This window comes from Periplaneta americana, chromosome 1, assembly GCF_040183065.1.
Source record: "Periplaneta americana isolate PAMFEO1 chromosome 1, P.americana_PAMFEO1_priV1, whole genome shotgun sequence".
Classification (NCBI taxonomy): domain Eukaryota; kingdom Metazoa; phylum Arthropoda; class Insecta; order Blattodea; family Blattidae; genus Periplaneta; species Periplaneta americana.
The window spans coordinates 108533650-108556828 of record NC_091117.1 but is presented as its reverse complement, the minus strand read 5'-3'; the positions used below and the strand labels follow the sequence as shown (position 1 = coordinate 108556828).

Sequence of the window (23179 nt, the reverse complement as noted above, 5' to 3'; positions counted from 1 at the left end):
CACAAATTACAAAATAATATTTTATTGTCAGTTGATAAACCATCTTCTTTAAATTCTGAAATGTAACTTGTTAGTTTTGATTTTAAATTGACTGAATGACGTACTTTTGGCATATTTACCGTCTTTATAGTATGATTTACAAAACTGAACCTATGTGTACTCTGACTGGCATTTAACTGTTGAGCTGCACAACTGAAGTCTGTTAAAAATTTTAAATTAAATTAATACAGTTTTGTAACTTACTTTCCCATTGTTGATAGGACTGCTAATTTTCAAATAACTCTGATGTTAAAGGGATTACTGAACATGTGTTTAAATCTCTATTGTTGAAATGTATTTTTAAAAGTTAATGAATTTTGTTTTGTTTTATTGTTAAACCTAATATAATATGGACTGTTTTATATGAAATATGGAAAATATATGGAAATTAACGAAAATATGTACTAAACTCTAAAATATGGAAAAATATGGAAAATAAAAGTAGGATTTTTCAACCCTACACATTGTGAAACATAAAGATAATGCAAAATATAAATTATATTAGCTTTATAAGTAAATATGTATTTACATATAAATCCTTTCCCTGATAATAACTTTAGTATCATTTATATCGCTAAATAATGATAACAAAATACAAATGATGACTTGAATATTATTTATATCACTAAATAACGATAACAGAATATAAAAAATTATAACTTGAATTATTATTTATACTGCTAAAAGAACGGTAACAAAATATAAATAACTTGAATATTATTTATATCGATAAAGAACGATAACAGAATATAGGCCTAAATGGTAGCGTAAATATTATTTATAACGTTAAAGAACTATAACAGAATATAAATTATAATTTGAATATTATTTATATCGCTAAAGAGCGATTAAAAAATAAAATGAAAGCTTAAGCAAGGCCCGAACCCACAACCTTCGAATCATTAAGCGAGCACTCTACCGCTGGTGTACAAGACGCAGATATGGAATAGTTTTATACTTCCGGAACTGCTTCTACAAGCACATGCATCGTGTAATATCGCCGTGACCCGAAGTGGACTAGAAAATATTCACTGTTCACGAGTCCGGCCACCTTTTTTTTTTGACAACTGTACATGTTGTACATATACACACATTCACACAATGAGAATTTGTTGCTAGGCATTACCTAAATACACAACAATCACTAAACTTTATACACTAATGTTGTACACTTGAAGAATTTGAGAGTTTCATTACACGGCTTCTAAGCACACTGAAACTGAATGTCATATGGTTACTGAAGGTCGATTGTGCAGGAGAAATGGTCATACGACACAGGTGTGGCCAACCGGCCGGCCACTATTTTCTAGGACATTTGATAATAATAGCTCTGTATATTGGATAATTCTAATATTCTAATGGTAGGTATGTTTAACTTTTCTACCGGGTCATCTGTGATGATTGAGTCGACTCTGTAGTACTCCTTGGAATCTTCTACAATAATGCATCACTTCCTTGTTGATTTTATAACAATTGTTATTGAAAAGACACACAATAACTTGGGTCGAATATTTAACCAGGCTGACAACCGAGTTTTCCTTGCACATAAAGTTATTTGAATGTTAATAATATTTTCACCAAGATTATTAGATTGATGTGTTCCATTTCCTAATTGAAGTAACCTCTCAGAAAATGTTGGTTCATTGACATTGGCTCGCATATTTTTGGGTCAAATGAAGAATAATAAAGAAATTCCTAATTTTACTCTTCTGAATGCAGGATTCTAGGATTTGAACTCGGCTTGACATTGGCACCACTGGCAATACTTGCCTGAAATCACCACAGAAAAGAATAACTTTCCCACTCATTGGAATATTACCTAATTATTGATCATTACAGTTCATAATGTCTCTTAGCAAACAGTCCACACAGTCAACTGGTACAGTAGGGATCATTGATGCTTCATCAATGAAAATAATAGATACTTTACGTAAAACCTTAACTCTTTCAGAGTTAGTCTTGAATCAAGAAACTGACGAAGATGTTATAAGAACAGGAAGAAGTTATCTCACATTTGCATTACGGTTGGGGAAAATCTCGGGAGGGGGGGCAGTTAATCAGCTCGAGCGCAACTCCAGATCAGCAGGCAAGCGCCTCAGCAAACTGAGCCACGCCGATGGCCAACATTGTTGTTAACTTTTATACAAGATACAGTACATTGTTCAATGTTTAATTTTTTCAAGGAAATTTCAGTACTCCATAATTTTGTTATTACAATAAAATTGAAATTATTACTATCAGTACAATAGTTTCTGATGCAACGTTAATTCCTATTTATTACCTTCTGCTTCAGTTTGAATCAGAGAACTTTATCTCCGAAAAGTACAAATTTTTGCTAAGAAAATCAGTGCTATTGTTCTGTAAGAATAAATTTCCTACATGTTGTAAAAATATAAAAAGTTTATCTTCATAAAAAAGAAATGAACAGTCATTAAATAAACAGCTGTATTCACCTTTTTTCCTTCCTCCTGTAAAGTTGCGATTTTGGAGTTAACGTTGTCTGACTCTAAGTCCTCTATTCTCAAAATGTTGTCGGTCTCTCACATTTCGAAACGGATTATGCAATACACTTTTAAAAAAATACCAAAAAAAACTGATGTAAAACAATCACATGACCTTCTTCGTCACTCTTACTTTATATAAATTAATTGAGGTTTAAAAGTACCCTCCAATAAAAAAAAATCTTGAAATAAAAGTTGTAGTTATTTAGATGAAAGTAACAAACTCTTTTTATTTCACATTGCAATCTTGGTTGTGAACAACAGTCGTGATAAATAGCTGCAAAGCATACTTTCATTATTTGAACCACAGTCTTTTCTATAGGCCTACACAAAGCCCCACATTACTCACACTATTCAGGACCTCTAACTCTCTAACGAAGCCATCTATACCAGCTAACTTGCTATGACTTGAAAAACCTAATATCATTAAAACAGCAGTAATTAATAAATCAAATTAATATACTACAAAATTTCTTATTAAATAAGGTTAGATAAAGTAAATTTATCAATAAAAAAATTTCATGCACAATTCTCGAACCCTAGCCCTCTACATCCTCTACATAGAAGACCAGTATGCAGATTACTACACTACCAAACAACAATGTGTTTAGTTGCAATAACGAAGATAATATTTAAAATCCCGCGTCACATAAAATGGCGTTGAATGAACGAAACCAAAGCCTTCTTGATACGCATTACATTATGAGCAACAAAGAAAACTGAAGCCTTACGAACGAAACATAAGCCTTCTTTATACACATTTCTTATGTATATTTGTTAAATTGTAAAATGTATAAATAAATGTTTAAAGTTTTTAGTATTTTTGCAAATTTCTTGTTAATAACAAATCAAATGAGACATTTCCCATCATGATAGGTGGTGTAGTTTTCTCAAAATTTTTTGTAAGCATCGAAATTACATATATAGATTCTCTGGCTGACTAGTTTTGACATGGTGTCCGTCATTCTCTGAAGCCTAGTGAGGTCCAGCACTATCTTCTGATTCCCTGTTGTGGTAGGGTGTGTTAATGATTGTGTCGAAAAAAATGTTTGTTACTTAGTCAACTGTCCGAAGATAGGTCTGAACCTCATAAGTGATATCAAAAAGCACCACTTATGACAGTTCCTTTTCCCCTGAAATGGGTGTGTGTTTTGAAATTCAGTTGAGTGTTTAGAATGTGTTGTGAGTGTGTTTTTGTGTGTTTGTAAATTTCATACTGTTCTACAGTGTTAAGTTTCTGGTTTTTTGGCTGGATATGTAGTATTTCGTTGTTCCTGCAATAACTCCTATGTGCAAAATATAAACTTTTTCAGTAGGAAGAAAAAAAACATTTATTCATTCTGTGGTAGTGGTACATAGGTGATTGTGAATTCTTACATTTTCGAAAGAAAGAAATATAATTACATACAGGAGATTTTATTATGTGTTGTATCACTATTTAAGTTATTTAAAGGAGCAGTCCGCGATAAAATTCGAAATTTTGATTATATTATAGGATGTTTACCTAAGTAATCCTTAGATTAACGGTGTTTGTTTCATCTCTCTACGCCTTTTAGTTTGTGAAATATTAAAGGTCTTACTGCAAGCTCTGACGTCATAACCACCGATCGCTTCATAATACTGCATTGTAGTTCCGTTTGACATACAGTGGTGTAGAACGAGTAAATACATATTCATATGTTACAGTCAGTTATTATTGACTCACTTAGGACCTATCACATGCATATACTGTAATAATAATAATAATAATAATAATAATAATACTAGTAATAACTTACCCAAACTTTATCCCACTTTAAATCCCGTGTACAATGCATTCTGTTCCATTCTGTGATTAGAACGACTGGGGTCTGGTAAGGGTTCAAACTGAAAAGGTTTAATATTTTGATCAATTATAACCTAAGTCAACGTCTTCACTGAGTGAGTGAATATGTGAGACGTGAAATATTAGTTATGTTGGGACTACAGATACATGTTTATCTCACGTCAACAATAAATTAGTACACGGTTTATATATTCTATTACGCCATAGTTGTTGACTCACACGGTTTAGGCACCGGGGCTATGTTTGAGAGAACTAAAAAACATGTGGATCATCGAATTGTAGTAGTTGATAATCACGAGCTACTTACAACACATTTCTCTGTATATCTTCTGTCCACACGTTTTCCTTCCTGCTGTATGTTTTCTTTTCCACCCATCGTTTAGTGGCTTTAGAGCAGCGGTTCCCAAAGTGTGCTCCGCGGAAGGGCTCCGCGCATGATTCTCAGGGGCTCCGTCCGCGGAAGTTATGAAGATGACAAAAATTGCTGCTTCCATCTAGTCTCTAGCGGGAAAAGGGAAACTATTTCCATCAAGCAAAAAATACTTCCTGAGAAAGTAGTTTGCATTCTTCTTGCTACATGAAAGCGTTAATATTAGATCTACTCGTCACTGGAACTATCTCAATCTTTCTTGCTTGCCAAGTACTCAATGATTCTCGAAATTTATTTTATTTTTTATATACTGGGCAGGCAGAGTTTGTTATTCGTAGCACGTGGAATCTACAATCTATTGACTGTTAAGTTACCTCAAAAAATATATATCATGTTTATCTGCATGTTAATTTGATAGCAGATGTGTTAGCTAAACTTTCGTTGAACCGGAACTGTGGCTTAAGACGGGCTCCCTGAGACCTAAGAGTCATTAGCCATCAACCAGTGCTCAGTCAAAGAGAGATAACAACAGCTATAACCTTACTTTCAAAGAAGATAGTGCGAATTCCTGGGAATTGAGTTCGGAATATGTTGAACATGATCCTGTCTCAGAGTCTACGATGCCTAATGTAGAGGTATTGAAAGTAACAAACGATAATATTGTGATTTATATTTGGACATGGGATTCACTGAGTTTGCTGATGAACGTCCACAGTGTGTGATATGTAACAAAGTTTTTCCCAATAGTTCTATGTTCCATGCCAAGCTTAGACGGCATTTCTCAATTCAAAAATTCACAAATAAAACTGCAGACTACTTCCAAAGAAAAAAGTGACGAACTCCATGCAGTTCAGACAAAATTTCTCCTCGTGTAAAAACAAACAACGAGAAAGCACTGAAAACGCCGTACTTGGTTAGACATGACCAGGCTCTTGCTGGTAAATCTCACTCTTGCTGAAACTCTTATGAAACCACTATTAGTGAAGGTAGTGAAGTGCATGGTGGACGAGAAAACTGCAAAACTTGATTTCCAGTGTGTCCTTACCAAGTAGCACTGGGCATATTCGAATCCAGAATACTTATATGAAAAGACGTAAAATATATCATGATTTCCCGTATCAGTTAAACGAAATTTTCGTTACTACTTGACAAATCCACAGTTTTTGCCGGATTAGCTATGTTAATGATGTTTGTGCGATATGATTTTTCAGTTTTTTTTCATGAAATATTTTGTTCTGCAGCCATTGCCATCCTCTACAAGCAATACTGAATTTTTTCCTTCTGCATTGAAAACTCGATACCGTGGGGCAATTGCATTGACGTGTGCACAGATGGCGCAAAGGCCATGGTAGGTCCTGTTGCTGGCGTTGTTACAATGATCAAGGAAGTTTTAAAAACTGAACAAGTAGTCACTGTGTACTACACCAACATGCCCTCGCAATGAAAAATGGCATCGTTATTAAAGCAGGTACCAGACAACGCCATCAAAATTGTCAACTTTGTTAAGGCACGGCCTTCGCAGTGTAGGCTACTTAAAATCCTGTGTGAAGATATGGGTAGTATACACAAGTCATTGTTAGTAATATTACACACAGAAGTGCGATGGTTGTCGCGCGGTAAAGCGTTGTCCCAATTACATGAACTTCGAACGGAATTTTCTTCACTTTTGAATTACCAGAATAGTTTGCTAGCAGATTATTTTAATGATCAGGAATGGTTGTACAAATTATGTTACTTGGCAGACATTTTTCAAAAATGAATTCAGCACATGGGTACATACAAGGTAAATACCTGGTTGGGGGTTTTTCCGGGGTTTTTCCTCAACCCAAAACGACCAAGTGCTGGGTAAATTTCGGTGCTGTACCCCGGACTCATTTCACCGGCATTATCACCTTCATCTCATTCAGACGCTAAATAACCTAAGCTGTTGAGAAAGCGTCGTAAAATAACCTAGTAAAAAATACAAGGTAAATGGAAGATTATATTCGATGCTGATGACGAAATTGTCGCACTGAAGAAAAAGATAGCGTTCTACATAGAAAACGTCGACAATAAGGATCTTACGTTTCTGATTGACTTCAAACTTTACAGAAGAAAATAACATAATGAATGTCTCATTCATAGCAATAATGAAAGAACACCTTGACAATTTGCTTCAAACTATCAATTCATACTTTCCAAGGGACACTCGGGAATCGATTCTAAAGAAATATGAGTGGATTGTAGATCCATTTCCAGTGATGTCAAAACCAGCAACCCTCACTGCTTCAGATATGAGGTCCTTATAGACATAGTTTCGCACAGCCACTGTCACGCATAATTTAAAAGCAAACCATTTCCCAAATTTTGGGCTAAGTTAGGGGAGGATCTTTTGATATTAAGTTCAAAAGCTAAATTTCTCTCACTGTCTTTTGGTACTGTGTACCTCAGTGAAACGACCTTTTCGAGGTACACCGCTACAAAACAAAATATCGAACTTGTTTGGACACAGAAGACAATATACGTCTTCAACTGACTTCTATGACACCGGTCATTGACAAACTCTGTCGCAAGAAACAGGAACATTCTTCACATTAACTTCGGGTGTACATGTGGCATTGCAACATTTTTTAAACATCTTAACTACTTGTTAATATCATTTTGTAGATTTAAATAAATTATATCCAATACTTTTTTACTATTGTTTCCTTTATTAATATATATATATATATATATATATATATATATATATATATATATTCATACTTCCGTTTATGTTTAGTGTGAAATATGCTTCATAGAACGTAGACAGATAAAACTAAAAAGTAAACATTTCTTGGGGCTCCACGAGAAACTTTTGCTTCAAAAAGGGCTCCGTGGCTGAAAAATTTTGGGAACCGCTGCTTTAGAGTATTGGAGTCTATTTTTACGTTGTATTTATGGTCCATTATCGCAATCATAGTTCTAGTTACTATTCCATCATATGAAAAGTGTTTGCTCTTAGGAATGTAAACCAATCTGTCGTTATGATATGATTCAAGTTTGCTGGTGTGACAAAACTAATTAGTCTGCTTTAAGTCTTTTAAAGGGCAGGGTTGCATGCAACATTTTTCAGAGCATTGTTGGTTCGGTCCATTCCCTCTCGCTATTGTATGGGTGAATGTGTGCACATTTTTCATATGTCTCTGTTCGTGTATATTACAAATATGATTTAATACAGAAATGAATCTGTCTTCTAAGTCGTCAGAATCACCTTCACATGTAGCACATAACCACCACGAGTGATTTATGATGCTGTCTTTCCACATTTGTATTTTCTCATATGTTTTTGCGGCGGCTTTAAGGCTTTTAGATAAGCTTTTTGCAATGTGCCAAATGTCAAATGATGGTCCACCATTCATATTTGGTCCTCATGAATTTCCTAATTCCTCTATTGCGGTCCAACAGAGAGAGGGTAATGTTCATTTTTTTCTTTTAGGCAATCTAGAACTTTTTCGCATGCTGCTTTTTCAAGATTGCCTACAATTAGGCCCTTTTGCAGAACTATGAAGTCTATAAGATTATCTGAATCGAGGTCCATTACACTGTAAGTGACATATTTTGCACTGTAACCAGGTGAGTCAAATTGGTCATCACCGCGATTCGCACGTTTTTATCTTTTACGGAACTGATAAGTTGTTCATGAATCTGAAAATAACTATACCTGCTGTTGGTTCTACGAACTTTGAAATTGTTTTATAAAATATTGTCTTGCCGATGAAATATAGTTGTAAAGTTTTTGAAAAATTTTCAAACAATTTGTACCTTATACCTGATGAATTAGAATTTGAAGTTTCTTCTTCTATTTGAAAAGATCTAAGTCAGTTTATGGCTCACTCACATCTGATTCACCACACACATTTCTTAGCGTCTCGCACCCTATCTCACACTGCACAGCTTTGTTTATAAATTAATATTATTAGGTTTCCGTGAATTTTCAGCCTCATCAAGAACTACACATACATCAATATTTTCAGCTATAGGTGCATCACTGCAACTTGCTATTACTTCTTCGACGACCTTTTTTCATTTATAAGCAGAGGAGCACTTAGTATTAGAACTGTCTTGGGGAGATTCTCTTTTCAAAAATAAGGGACAGCAGTTTTCTTCATTTTCATAGGAGTTCTATTGTCTTTCATTAAACGTCTTTTTAGTAGAGACGATTCTTCAAAATTAATTTCATGGAAATGATTAGAACACACAACAGCAGTTTTCGATGGTGTAAAACCTTTTCTGTTTATTTTCTTTACCCATGTTTTATATATTTGCGGTGACTTTTCTCTGCTCGGAAATACATGAAATGATACACCTTCTCCATGTTCTGCTTTTGTTCTTCCCTCTGAACACGAACAGTCACAACACCACGGCATTTTAAACTGTATTACAATACAATTTTTTCTGTTTAGTCTACTGTAGTTCAAAATCGTTCATATAAAAGAAAATAGCCCTATATAAAACCACAACGTTGGTATGTGCTATTTTATGATTAAATGAAAAGCAAAATATGACTTCACTCAATCACAACTAAGTCCGAAATTCTGTTCACGTGTACTACGGTGCGAGAAGATTATTTAATACAAAGCACTGCACTCGGGATGTTCTCGGTCTACTACGCAATCACACCAGTTCAGTGGCTGTGACGTCATAAGTATTTGTGCGGAGTCAGTAACTCAAGAACCATGCCTCGCATTGACATGCGGCAAATTACATTCTACTTGGATTGAAAAACATGTTTCATTAAAGCCAACTTAATTTTATCGCGGACTGCTCCTTTAATAGAGAATAAATCTGAAAATCGATAAATATGTCACATAGGAGTTATTACAGGAACAACGACAATTTTCATGAAAGTGTCTATGTTGCTGTAGTTATGATTGGAGTTTGTGATGTGTTCTGCATAGGTTGAATTGTTGTGTGGTTCGGTTGTGGCTGTGATATGTTTCTTATAACTTGTTTCAAATGCTCTTCCTGTCTGTCCAATATAGAAGTCGTCATAACTATTACATGATAGTTTGTAAACACTTGTTAAGTTGTATTTGTTTGTGTGTTAAGATGTTTTTGTAGTGTTTTCTGTGTTATGTATGCAATGTTATATTTTAGTTTCTTGAAAGATGATGCAATTTTATATGTGTTTTTGTTTTCGTATGTTAGTGTGATCTATTTGTTTTGTTCTTGTGCTTATGTTGTGTTTTCTTGTTTGCATTAAGTCTTACTTATGATGTTGTCTATTATGTTGGGGTTGTATCCATTTTCCTGTGCTAAGACATTCATTCCTTAACATAATATATTGCTTCACACAATTTCCCGCACTAAGCCAGCACACTTCACAGTACAATGAAATGTCGCCAAATTCAGTTTCCAAAGTATTCAAGATTGCAACAGACACTCTGTGTCTTTGAGCTGTCCTTGAGCTTTACGCCTTTTTCTTATTAGATTTGAAGTATTTAGACTGTTTCCACTGTGTTACTGAGTGTTACAGTTTTTCCACAGAGTGCCTCTTGGTGGATAATAGCACCATTGAAAAAAAAAAAAACAAACAAATGTTGTATTCCTTTTTCCTCTAGAAAGTCTTACTAGCCCAGTATTATGACCAGCCATAGCTTTAACTCCATCTGTTGCTATGCTAGAACATTTACCAAATCCTCCATATTGAGAAATTACATTATCCAATGCCCTAAATATGTCTATTCCTTTAGTACTGCCTTCTGTGTGTGTGACATTGTATTGGGAAGTAAAACAGTGAATGACAATACTATGTCAAGTGCCTGAACTTAAAAATAAAAATAATGATAATATTCTTCTGCTTAGTCAGTTTCTGCCTGAAATCACTAAACACAACACTTTGTGGCTCCTTTGTATTTTTTATATTTTGTTTTATGCAAAGTAATATAATGGTTGCTTACATTATACTCCTTTAACATTTATGACTTTGGAACAGATAACACATTGTCATATTCAATAAAAAAAATTCTTGCACTTTGACTGAAATTGTCGTTTTTCTTCTGCAATATGTCGTCTTTTTTTTTCTGCCATTTTGAACTATATTAAATGTTAGAAATAACACAACTTTAAGCAGAATCCTCTGCCTTGGATAGTTTTATATAATCTGCATTTTTTGTAAACGTTAAGGGTCCAAAGAGATATGGTACTTACAATACAAAATCTTAAAACTCTAATTGAATGAACCACCGTCTGTCGGAAACTGCAAGACTTGAATGTAAAATTTTCACTGAAATCTAACTTACATTTTCTCTTGTTAGTTTATACATAATTATTATAAAAATGTATGAAAAGGTCGAGAGCCAGAAAAATCAGTTCAAGGGGCACATGCAGACCACTGGTTGAACGAGACTATTCTAGATAATTAATAAATCTTCACAACCAATTTTAAATCTGTGGACTGCCATGGTAATAGCTTAATTGTTATTACTTATTTAGTATCTCTTTTCAAACACGCTGTAATTTAGGGTTGCCATATTTTGATAAGCACACCTACTTCCGAACAGATCGCTATCATAGATCACATACAATACTGATATATGAAGGGTACAAGGGAAAAACGATCAAGGTCCATAAAAAATCGAAATTGAGTTAATAATGCTATCTTATAGTGGAAAAGAAGTACTATCATGTGGTCTAGCTAGTAATAAGAAATCATCGTTCTTGACATTCCACTACGTCAATTTCTGTTAAATACACACATACCAAAGTATTAAGTGCTTAAACTTTAAAATTCGTTTTTCTCGAAACTTTATAAAATGGGCCTTGATCGTTATTTCCATGTACCCTTCATATGTATAATGTGTAGACTTGAAGCTGTGAAATATTGCTAGTAGTAATTTTCTTAACCTCAAATATCAAAATAATGATACAAACAAGTGAATTGGTTATAATTTAATCTTATAACTATGACTCTAATTATAAATCACAAAAAAAAAAAAACAATAAAAATTACCCACAATTTCAATATTTTGGTATCCTATATTGTTACAAAAATTTTACCTTATGATCTGTCACTTTGAGATACACTTTGTCCACCTTTCTGACTCTGACTGGCCCAAACATATTTCTCTGTAGATCTGATTTTGTTCAATAATTGCTTATTACTTAAAAGATAGCTCTGAAACTCTTTGCAAGTAACATGCTTATAATTATACTGAACTAGCAATATACAGTACAGTACTTTGCACTGATTCCACAGATGTTTCCTTTTTCTTTGCTCCACTGACTTTGCATGAAAGAGAAAATGCATTCCGTATTTGCATTATGTGATGCAATAGCGAAAACAAACAGTGCAATCTTCAAAAGTTCTGAGTGGCATACAGTGTTAGAGGACTCAAAATACTTGGTGCACTTCTGTTGTGTCTGAAGATTAGCAAACTCATCTTTGTGTTGATTCTTGAGGTTGCAGAATTGATCAAAGCATTTTACATGATCTATGGAGACATCCCTATCCAAGAGAAATTTGATGGAAGATTATACTTTGTCCCAGTCAAGTGATTCACTAAGAGACAGCCAAATGAAGTACGACATCTCTTTCATGAGCTCCAACCAATTTTCAAGATACTCTATGCAACTGTCATATAAGCCATCTTAGCATAGAATTTGTAATACTTGGCACCAAGACCCTCCTTACAGTTTTCTACTAGAAGGCTCTTAACTTTGAGAGACATAAAGTTGTTGCTCTTATATTCAGTGAGCATGTCCTGCACACGAATGAGGATTTTCAGAATCTCCACAGCTGGATTATTTTCCCTTTCACGTTCTGAAATATACGAGTGAAACTCCAAATTAAATATAATTCACTAAACTGTCTCTTTTAACACAGTTGGTGGCTTATTGAGTGAAAGGAAAAAATCTGTGGTGTTCAGGTAAAGGGGGATAAGTCATTTTTTGTGCAGGTGGAATTTTGTTCCCCAGATGAACAGACAAGTTAAATTATATAAGTGAGTGTGCAAAAATCGAAAGAATACTAGCCGTTGATGTGTTTTATTTGTGTAGAAAATTATTTGCCATATGAGTTCCAAGTTCAATTTTCATTTGTCTCCAAATTCATTTTTATGAATTACCTCCCTTTACCCAAACAACACAGAAATGCCCTCAGAGCTGAAAACATGTTAATGAGTCGAGAGATGCCTGGAAATAATGACAACCACCTTGTCTTGTTATAAGATAACAGTTTTTTTGTACTCAATGTCTACAAATTCGCAATATTGTTTTAACTGCTCCGTTCACACTGTAAAGATGTGAAAGTACTGATATATCTTGAAAATAATACTTCCAACATCAACATCCAGAGTGTCTGTTGCTTGATGAACACAATTATTCAAAATGTGTGCTGGGCATTCCACACCAATTAAAGATTTGTTGTGTACCAGTAACTCTTTCTTCCTTCCGAATTCCATCGTATCCCTCCAAACATCATGTTGCAGTTATCACCTGTGAATGCTATGCATTTTTTAACCAGTCCTTTACTTTCCAGAGTTTCCTTCGCGTATGGATTGCAAACCACCATTCTTCCAGTCGAAATACTGAATAACTATTGGAAAGAGCTTTATTGAACCATAGTTATTTCATCAGTGGAAATTCCACAATAAAGTACTGTATTTCCTTTTCTTCAAAGGTTTTTAAAACATTTCCCAAATAATCAACACTGAGTTTATAATTGCCTCTCTCTTCGTTTTTCCACAATAAAACTTCTTCACAATATCCGAATCTGGGAACATCGTCTTCAGTAGGCCAGATGTGCACACATCACATTGTAACTACAGAGTGTCCCATATTGATGTATACACATTTTGAAACACTATTTCTCAGCAACGAGATGAGACAAAAATACGATTTTTGTGGTTTTGTATTCCTTAATTCCGTACATGTTCAAAATGCCCCCTTCCACCACAGTACACACAACGATGTACAACAGAGCAACATATCAACTGGATTGTTGCTAACAGAATATCATTACAGGCATATTCAATCTGAACTCAGTCCCTCCAGTGTTTGTGGTTTTATGGCGTACACTGTGTCTTTTAAAGCTCCCCAGAGATAGAAGTCTGGAGGGATTAAATCCAGAGTTTGAGGTGGGAACTCCACAGCACTTTCTCTTCATCCTATCCATCTCTGATTGAGTGTGCGATCGAGAAAATTCCTCACATTGACATGGTGAGCTAGAGCCCTGTCTTATTGAAAGTAAAACTCATTTTCATTCTCAAAGAGGTCATTAAAATGTGGAATCATGGTTTCCAACATTTGCAGGTATTACTCACCCATGACAGTCCCTTCGCAAAAGTACAGCCCAATTATTCCTCTGGAAGACAGACCACACCATACTGTTGCTCCTGGAGGATTGATGGTCTTTTCTTGAAAGATGCATGGGTTTTGTTAGCCCAGTACACACAATTGTGCCATTAAGTTTAAATGTGGCTTCATCTGTCCAAACAATTAAGTCTTGAAAATCTTCCCTTTCATCACATATGTTCAAGAACCATTCACAAAATTTCAGTCTATCTGGGTCGTCCTCATTTAGTATGTGGACAAGTCTCGGAATGTAAAGCTTCCATTTTTGAGCTGGCAAAATTCGATGAACACTGGATTTGCTGATACCAATCTCACGAGAACATTGCCTCATTGACTTCTTTGGGAATTGTACAGAAGCCAGCATGACTGCATCAACACTTGTTATCAATGAAACTTCTCTTTCTTCTGCACTGTCCTTTCAATACATCTTGCACCGTTTGATCGACTTCAAACTTGTCTCGGATTCTTGTGATAGTTAACCTTGTTGGTGGTTGTGTTCCAAATTCAACCCTCCAATATCGTTGAGCCTCAACAACATTCTCCACTTTCCAATAATATTTCAGTATCCACTTACGTTCATCGAACGATAATTGCACTGCCATGTTTGTTTATAAATAGATGTTTCTATGCTTTCCACTGCCTTCTGAATCATAAACCGCAAAAATCGTATTTCTAACTCATTTCTTTGCTGTGAAATAGTATTTCAAAGAGTGTATACATCAAATTGGGACACTCCGTATTGTGGTGTTTAACAGTGTGGAATGTAAAAGTTCCTTCTGTAGGAGTTAATTCATCTTCCAATTTGCTGCCAGGTTTTACAAAGAAGTCGGTTAATTTTGTAGAAGAACTTTCTCCTTGAACTGCTCTTTTATGTTTTTCACAATCCAGATGTGCTTGCAAGTTGAGTCCTCCTTTATTCGACACTGAAACAAATGTACCGGCTTTATATATCATGCATTCACCTTCGAAATAATCTCCACCTCTTCGAAAACAAGGACACTTCTTTTGTAACACAGCAGAAAATTTACACTTCTTTTCGGCATTTCTTCTCATACAAACTACAAGTGTGCAAAGCACAACAAAAAACAGTTGTGAAAGGTGGCAGCCAGCAAGCAATAGTAACCAGAAGACGACATGTAGCATTGCTTCCTAGTGGCGACAATTTTAAACACAAGACACAAGCTGCCAAACATTACAAAAATAAAACATTGATAATGTTGCGGTCAAAGAGTACAGAAAGGGAAGTTCATGAGAGCATTTAAAGTGGGGTAGGCTAAAGTGTTGCTTAACTGTAATGATTAGCAGGTTTCCGGTTACAACAAAGTAACTGGTATAAACGTTTGAGATGTTTTTCTTCACTAGTAATGTCGTATTTTAAACTTGACCTAAAAACCCGGACAATTAGCCAAAATCTAAAAACCCACCCAGATGAAATATTTAACCCTAAAAAAGAGGACTGCATACCTCCCCCATGCCTGATGAGTGGAGCCCAATGGAATGTCGTCCATGACACAGTCTGAAAGGCCCCCTCCTCTAATGAGGTTTTGAAAAATCATCATTTAGTTTTATTGATACATTTAAGAGAAACTAACTTGTAACACTTTATGTGGGCCACTTTGTATGTATACTTTGTATATGGACCAGCACACAAATCACAACACTTGAAATTAAAAAAGAAAATGACAGGAAATATAAGGAAATCCCATTGATTGCTTAAAGGTTTGTGTTCGAATTAAAGTTACGAAACATAGTATGTACTTCCTTTTACACTGTAGTGTATTTTATCTGATATTCAGGTATTTACATAACCCACATATCCAGTATTTCCATGACTGTTGTGTGGAAAACCTCGAAGCATATTCAATAGAGAATGGAGTGAGATTAACATATACTAAGTTTTACATAAAAATTAACTATGTATTTTATGCTTCTGTGAGTTTCATGAAAACTAGTCTATTATTTTATTAGGTTTTAAAAGTTTTATAGGCCTAATACTTTTCTTAAAAGGCAATTTTATAAGAGTTGAATTGAATTATGCAAGAGTGACACAGATAACATGTAATCAATATTATGACACACAATTTTTTAATTAAAACTCGGTAATTTTTTATTCACTCATCTTTTTCTGTTTGGTTTACAGTACTTCATAGATAGTTTTCTTTTACCTTCAGAAGCATGTATTGCCACATCTTGCATTAATTACGGCTTATAGTATTTCATGCATGCTCCTGATTAATGTAGCAATCTCCTCCTGAGGAACCAGGTCCTATTCTTCTTGGAGGGCCTCTGGATGTCTGGATAGTGTTCACTTATTTGAGATGTAAATTATCTTTTGAAGATGAACAAGATATTTCCCAGGAAATTAATAAATACATCATCAGTAACGTTTCCAAGCCTTCATGTATCCAAAAATATACTGACTTATGCCTCTGCAACATTCTCACATGACCAGTACTCTCTTATGGAAGCGAAGCCTTCATAATTAAAGTGTAACCTCACCAAGATCTCTCAAGCAACTGAGTACATGGTGAAAACACGACATGTCAGTCAGTCACTGTACCATTGTTGGCAATGGAATCACTTTAGAAGAAAATATTATAACAATTTTTTTTTGTCTGTGATGTAGTGATAACATAGAATCCCAAAGGAAATTTTAATCTGTCAATTATTATGCTGTATGGGAGAGTTTTTGTATGTTTAGCATGACTGTAACTTACTGTACAAATAATTATAGGTTTTCTTTATGTAAAACCTTAGGATACTCCTACTATTTTCATATTTACTTGAAGGAAAGACTAAATTACGGTAAACAAAAAAGAAGGCTTGAAATAAAACAAATTCACATGTACAAATTATGAATAATTGATTAAATGGCGATCTTACTCGTGTTAATTGTGTAAGCATGTGCGGCTTACAGCTGTTGCGGTGCTTCACACCATCCTCAGAGCCTACTAGATCTCGACGTCATCTCGAACTTCGCTGCCTGTTGTGTGGGTGCGTTCGATTGTTGAAAAGTGTTGAAGTGTGCTGTCAAATACTGTGTGTGTTCTGAAATTGATCTGTGTGTTGAGAATTTGATCAGGGTGTGTTTTAGTGTGTCTGTATAGTTCATATTGTTCTAGTGTGTTGAGTTTTTGGTTTTTGGGTTGTATGTGTAGGATTTCCATGTCTGTATTTATGTTATTGTATGTGTGGTTACCATTAGTTATGTGTTCGGCATATGTGGATGTATTGTGTCCTCTGGTTATTGCTTTAATGTGTTCTTTGTATCGAGTTTGGAATGATCTGCCTGTCTGTCCAATGTAGAAACTGTAGCAACTATTGCATGTGAGTTTGTATACGCCCATGTGGTTGTATTTATTTGTTTGTGTTGTTTGTGCGTTGAGATGTCTTTGTAGTGTGTTTTCTGTTCTGTATGCTATGTTGTATTTCTGTTTTCTGAATGAGGATGCGATCTTGTGTGTGTTTTTGTTTTTGTATGTTAGTGTGATGTATTTCTTGTGTTCTTGGGTTTATGTTGTGTTTTGTGTGTTTTTGTGTTTGTTGAGTTTTTGTTTTGTCTTCCTTATGATGTTGTCTATTATGTTTGGGTTGTAACCATTTTCTTGTGCTATGTATTTGATTGTGTTCACTTCTTCATTGTAGTGTTGTTGGCTCATGTGTATGTTGAGTAATCTGTATACCATTGTCCTGAATGCAGCATGTTTGTGTTGTGTGGGGTGATTAGATGTGTTCTGTATGTGTGTGGTGGTGGTGGTTGGTTTTCTGTATGTTTTGAAAGTGTGTTTGTTAACTTTTGTTATGGTGATGTCTAGGAAATTTATGGAGTTATTGTTTTCGAGTTCCAGTGTGTATTGGAGTTTTGGGTGTATTTTGTTTATGTATTGGTGTAGTTTGTGTATTTGTCGTTTGTTTCCTTTGTATAGTATGAGTATGTCGTCTATGTATCTGTGCCAGTATATTATGTTGTCTGCATATTTGTTGTGTTCATTGTTGAGTATGTATGTTTGTTCTATGTTGTGTAAAAATATCTCTGTTAGTATGCTAAATATGGGTGATCCCATTGGCAATCCTTCTGTTTGGGCGTAGTATTTGTTGTTGTGTGTGAAATAGTTTTGCTTTGTTTGAAGTTCGAGATGACGCCAAGATCTAGTAGGCTCTGAGGATGATGTGAAGCACCGAAACAGCTGTAAGCCGCACATGCTTACACAATTAACACGAGTAAGATCACCATTTAATCAATTATTTATATTCAAGTGTTACAAGTAGTGTACGAAAGATTCAACATGGATTACAAATTATGTTTCCTTATGTGTTTTTTAAAGAGTTGGACTATGACAAGATTTGCACCAAGTTGTAGACTAAAACAAAGGGTATTTGAAGCATTCTTTTAAGGAATATGGTAACTTAAACTAAAATAGTACATTATACAATGAGCCTATAATGATAGTAATTAAGACGCGAGGATGTTTATGAAATGAGCGCAAGCGAGTTTCATAATTTTCATATGAGCATCTTAATTACCATTATAGGCAAGTTTCATACGACTTTTTATGCTCGATCATATTTCTAACTTGAAATTATTCATAAGTATTCATTTTATTCTTATGTGAGTGGGGAGTGAACTGACCTTGTGCAATCTCGTAAATTGTGAGATGTGCGCAGACGCGAAAGTATTGATTTTTTCCGGGCAACGAATGTCGACGACCTTGATATAACCTAGAGAGTAAACTTGATATAACCTTGAAATTGAATTCGACATTGAAAAACGAGATGACAAATTGAATTTATTTGAATATTATTTACAATTAACGCTAATTATTATCGTAACAGAACATAACCTTCTGCGACAGTATTGGATTTCCAGCCTGTGTGACTTTTGCTAGTTGTCTTTCGATTGCATATCCGAGAATAATCAAAAACCTGAACTTTAATGAATAGGTGTACTTTAATGATATGCATTAAAGGACTGCTATCAGATGTATAATTACTACATTTCGGCATGGTCGAGCATAAAGAAATATATTTTTTCAACAAAAACATCCCTACATTATACTATTAAGTACGAGAAAAATTCGTACCGGCACCGGGAATCGAACCCAGGACCTCTCAGCTGTGCGCGCTGAGTGCTCTCTAACCAACTGGGCTATGCCGGGATCCGATTCACGACGCCGGCCGAACTCCTCTCGTAGTATCGTGTTACGGCCTTACTGCCTGCACTTGAGACGATACACGTCATATATGTACAGGAGCGCATATTACATGACTTTATGGTCATATTCAACAACAGTTTCTTTAAACTGTTAGAGAGCACTCAGCGTGCACAGCTGAGAGGTCCTGGGTTCGATTCCCGGTGCCGGTACGAATTTTTCTCGTACTTAATGGTATAAAAACAAACTGACTAGTCATACTAGTCGAGCAAAATATAATGAGGTGGGCGAGACCTCATTCATATTTGATACATATCCCTACATTAATTTCAAGAAGTTCACCTTGGTATGGCATTTTCATACTATGCTCTACATAATATGTCTCATGGTTTTTCATGTAGTTTGTGACACAGCTGCTGCTAGTATCATATATTTAAGATTTTTTAAAAATGTATTTGTATCTTTTAGAGTTGTGGTAGTTCCCGTCCAGAAGCTGTGGTGCAAGCATTGCAGGTGCTTGAAGTTCGTGAACAGTTGGAACGAGGAACAGGAGCTCATGAGAGTTGTTCTGGTGGTCTTGAAGCTCTTGGAGCAGCAGGTTCTGACTTGGATATGGTTGCTGTCGATTTGGATGATGGTGAAAAGGCCCTTGTGAGGGAAATGTGTAATGTAAGAGTGGAAACACTAATCCAGTAATTAATTTTATTTAGTATTTAGGAAGCAGGGGGGAAAAAAAAAAGAGAGATACAAAAACCCTTAAGATTTTTATCCATGATTTGGCTTTATGACGAGTTTTCATACTTACAACTAAAGAAACAGTGTTCATTATTCGAAATTTGTCACATGTACTCATGTTGTCTTTCATATAATTTCTACTATGGACATTTGAATGACCTGGGCTGTCTGGATGGAAGCTCAGTGTGCTAGGCTTAAGCCACAGATTTGGCTAGTACTCGCCTTACAGTGCTGCTACTTTTACTGCATAACTGTACACTGGACTGCAAAAGAAGTGCTGTTACGAAATTATATCGTTTTCTGAGGACTTTAGCAAATGTGGCGAGGTGGAAAACTATTTTCCTGAAATTAGTTTTTTATAAACAAGTAAATACGACTTTTATAACATGTTCATATTATCATTTAATATAAATTGATTTTAAATTATTCATATACTTTTATTTTACAACATTAATGAAAATAATACACGAAAATAGTGAAACTGCAGTTTATATGGTGTTCCACAGCCTTTCTTATTATCCATGGATGCTGTCTTTGTTACAATCGATATATATTGTATTAACAAAAAACGGTTATAAATTTTATTATAAATACAGATACAGAAATGAAAATTGAATCATTTAACTACACATTTCTCCTTTGCATGGAATAAAAACTCTTTAGAAAATTCAGGCCAGTTCAGATGTGTTTGTATAATTATTCTTGTACTAGGTGAAGTCCTCATAACATGATATTATTTAAAATCGATAGCGACTTCAACTTGGCATTTCTTTTCCAGCCCAATGTATTAGAATGTAAACGGCAACACCAGATCTCCCAGAATTGGCCATGTGCATTTTGAAATCAAGTAATATCAGCTGATTATTAGGAGCTGGAATTTCATGCCCAAAAAAATACTAAATATGCATGCAAATATGCCTGTAAAAAGTTAAAAAAAAAATTCAATAAATGTGTAATAAAAAATAAAAAAAAATACGTTTCGAGTAACAGTACAAATGCTAAGTGAATAGTAATTCACATTATTCCTTAGAGGTTGAAGTAGAAACAACAGCAACAAATATAAATGACACTCACGAGGAAATTAAAACACACAATAAATATGGGAAATGCCTGTTATTATTTGGTTGAGGAGCTTTTTTCATCCAGTCTGCTTCCAAAAAGCTGAAAGTTAGAATTTATAAAACACTTATATTACTGGTTGTTCTGTATGGTTGGGAAACTTGGACTCTCACTTTGAGAGAGAATAAGGTTCTTAAGAAAATATTTGGGGCTAAGAGGAATGAAGTTACAAGAGAATGGAGAAAGTTACACAACTCAGAACAGCATGCATTGTATTCTTCACCTAACACAATTAGGAACGTTAAATCCAGACATTTGAGACGGGCAGGGCATGTAGCACATGTGGGTGAATCCAGAAATGCATATAGAGAGTTAGTTGGGAGGCCAAAGGCAAAAATATGTTTGGGAAGGCTGAGACATAGATGGGAGGGTAATATTAAAATGGATTTGAGGGAGGTGGAATATGATGGTAGAGACTGAATTAATCTTGCTCAGGATAGGGACTGATGTCAGGCTTATGTGAGGGCAGCAATGAACCTCCGGGTTCTCTAAAAGTTATAAATAAGTAAGATTGAAGTAGAAGTGATTCTATTGTCTAAAATCAACAATGAATTGTAGTTCATGACCAATGCTTGATTGAAGTTTTCAATTGAGAAACTGCATCTGTTGTTCCTCAAGATGCTTTTCCATTGTGAAAAATTCTTTCTATATCGCACGAGGTTACTGAAGCATATTTAAATGATGCAAATCAAGCCGAGATTTCAGTTACTCCATTGTTAACAATGCCAGTCAACAAAAGGATAATTTTATTATTGTAACTTTTGCAGTGTTCGCTAATTTACATTGTTAATATCACATCTCTGTTATTATTAACTCTTGGCATACCTTTATTTATTTGTCTTTAGAAAGAATACTCCATCTTCTGTAGAGTTTGAAACGCATTCTCTTAAGCTGATAATGTTATCGAATGCTTCATCCATTAATCCATCACAGTGCCAATATTCCTCTTCCACTCTTCAACATGTTTATCGCAGTTCAGCATTTTTCCCTCGAAAATTCAGAAAATAGTTTTTCACAGAATTGTTTCGTCTCATTCAGGTTAGTCGATAAACATTCACGTCTATATCATTACAATATGGCAACAAAAGCCTATCTAAGATAATGCAGCAAAACATCTTGGAGTTGTTTTTGATGACTATAATGGAAGAACCACATAGATAATATTACATAAAAGAGAATAAGAAGACTTGCACTTCTAAGAAGACCGGCAGGAAAAGAAGTGGGGATGCACAAGAGAAACTCTCAATACAACATAGAAAATATATGTCAAATTGATTATCCAATATTGTGGAAAAATATGTAGGCCTATGTATGTATGTATTTATTTATTCACACTGCAAATGGGTAAATACCCAGTGACATTGGTAACTAATTACACTCATTAATGACAATAATAAACACAATTAATAATAAATTAATAATAATACTAATAATAATAAGTAATATTAATAATAAATAATACTTAGTTACAAATGGCTTTTAAGGAACCCGCAGGTTCATTGTCGCCCTCACATAAGGCTGCTATTGGTCCCTATCCTGTGCAAGATTAATCCAGTTTCTATCATCATATCCCACCTCCCTGAAATCCATTTTAATATTATCCTCCTGTCTACATTTCGGCCTCCCCAAAGATCTTTTTCCCTACAGCCTCCCAACTAACACTCTGTATGTATTTCTGGATTCGCCCATATGTGCTACATGCCCTGTCCATCTCAAACGTCTGGATTTAATGTTCTAATTATGTCAGGTGAAGAATACAATGTGTCTAGTTCTGCGCTGTGTAACTTTCTCCATTCACCTGTAGCTACATCCCTCTTAGCCCCAAATATTTTCTAAGAACCTTATTCTCAAACACCCTTAATCTCTGTTTCTCTCTCAAAGTGATAGTCCAAGTTTCACAACCATACAGAACAACCAATAATATAACTGTTTTATCAATTTTAACTTTCACATTTTTTGGCAGCAGACTAGATGATGAAAGCTTCTGAACCAAATAATAACAGGCATTTCTCTATTTATTCTGTGTTTAATTTCCTTCAGAGTGTCATTCATATCTATTACTGTTATTTCAAGATATTTGAATTTTTTCACCTCTTCAAAGGATAAATCTCCAATTTTTATATTT

The 23179-nt window shown here is 34.8% G+C and overlaps 1 protein-coding gene across 3 annotated transcripts in view; it reads left to right on the top strand.

The window, feature by feature from the left end:
• The window catches only part of Ccdc85 (coiled-coil domain-containing protein 85), an 81997-nt gene that overhangs the window by 42131 nt on the left and 16687 nt on the right, over nt 1–23179 (top strand). The window contains exon 5 of one of the 3 annotated variants that reach the window (XR_011332036.1): nt 19669–19809. Coding sequence is in view for 2 of the 3 variants with exons in the window: in XM_069825581.1 (XP_069681682.1) it covers nt 19669–19869 (201 nt within the window). In the remaining variant the exon portion in view is untranslated. Of the gene's footprint in view, nt 1–19668; nt 19870–23179 lie in introns of those variants that run through there. The other 2 variants (XM_069825589.1, XM_069825581.1) reach the window with 2 other exon arrangements.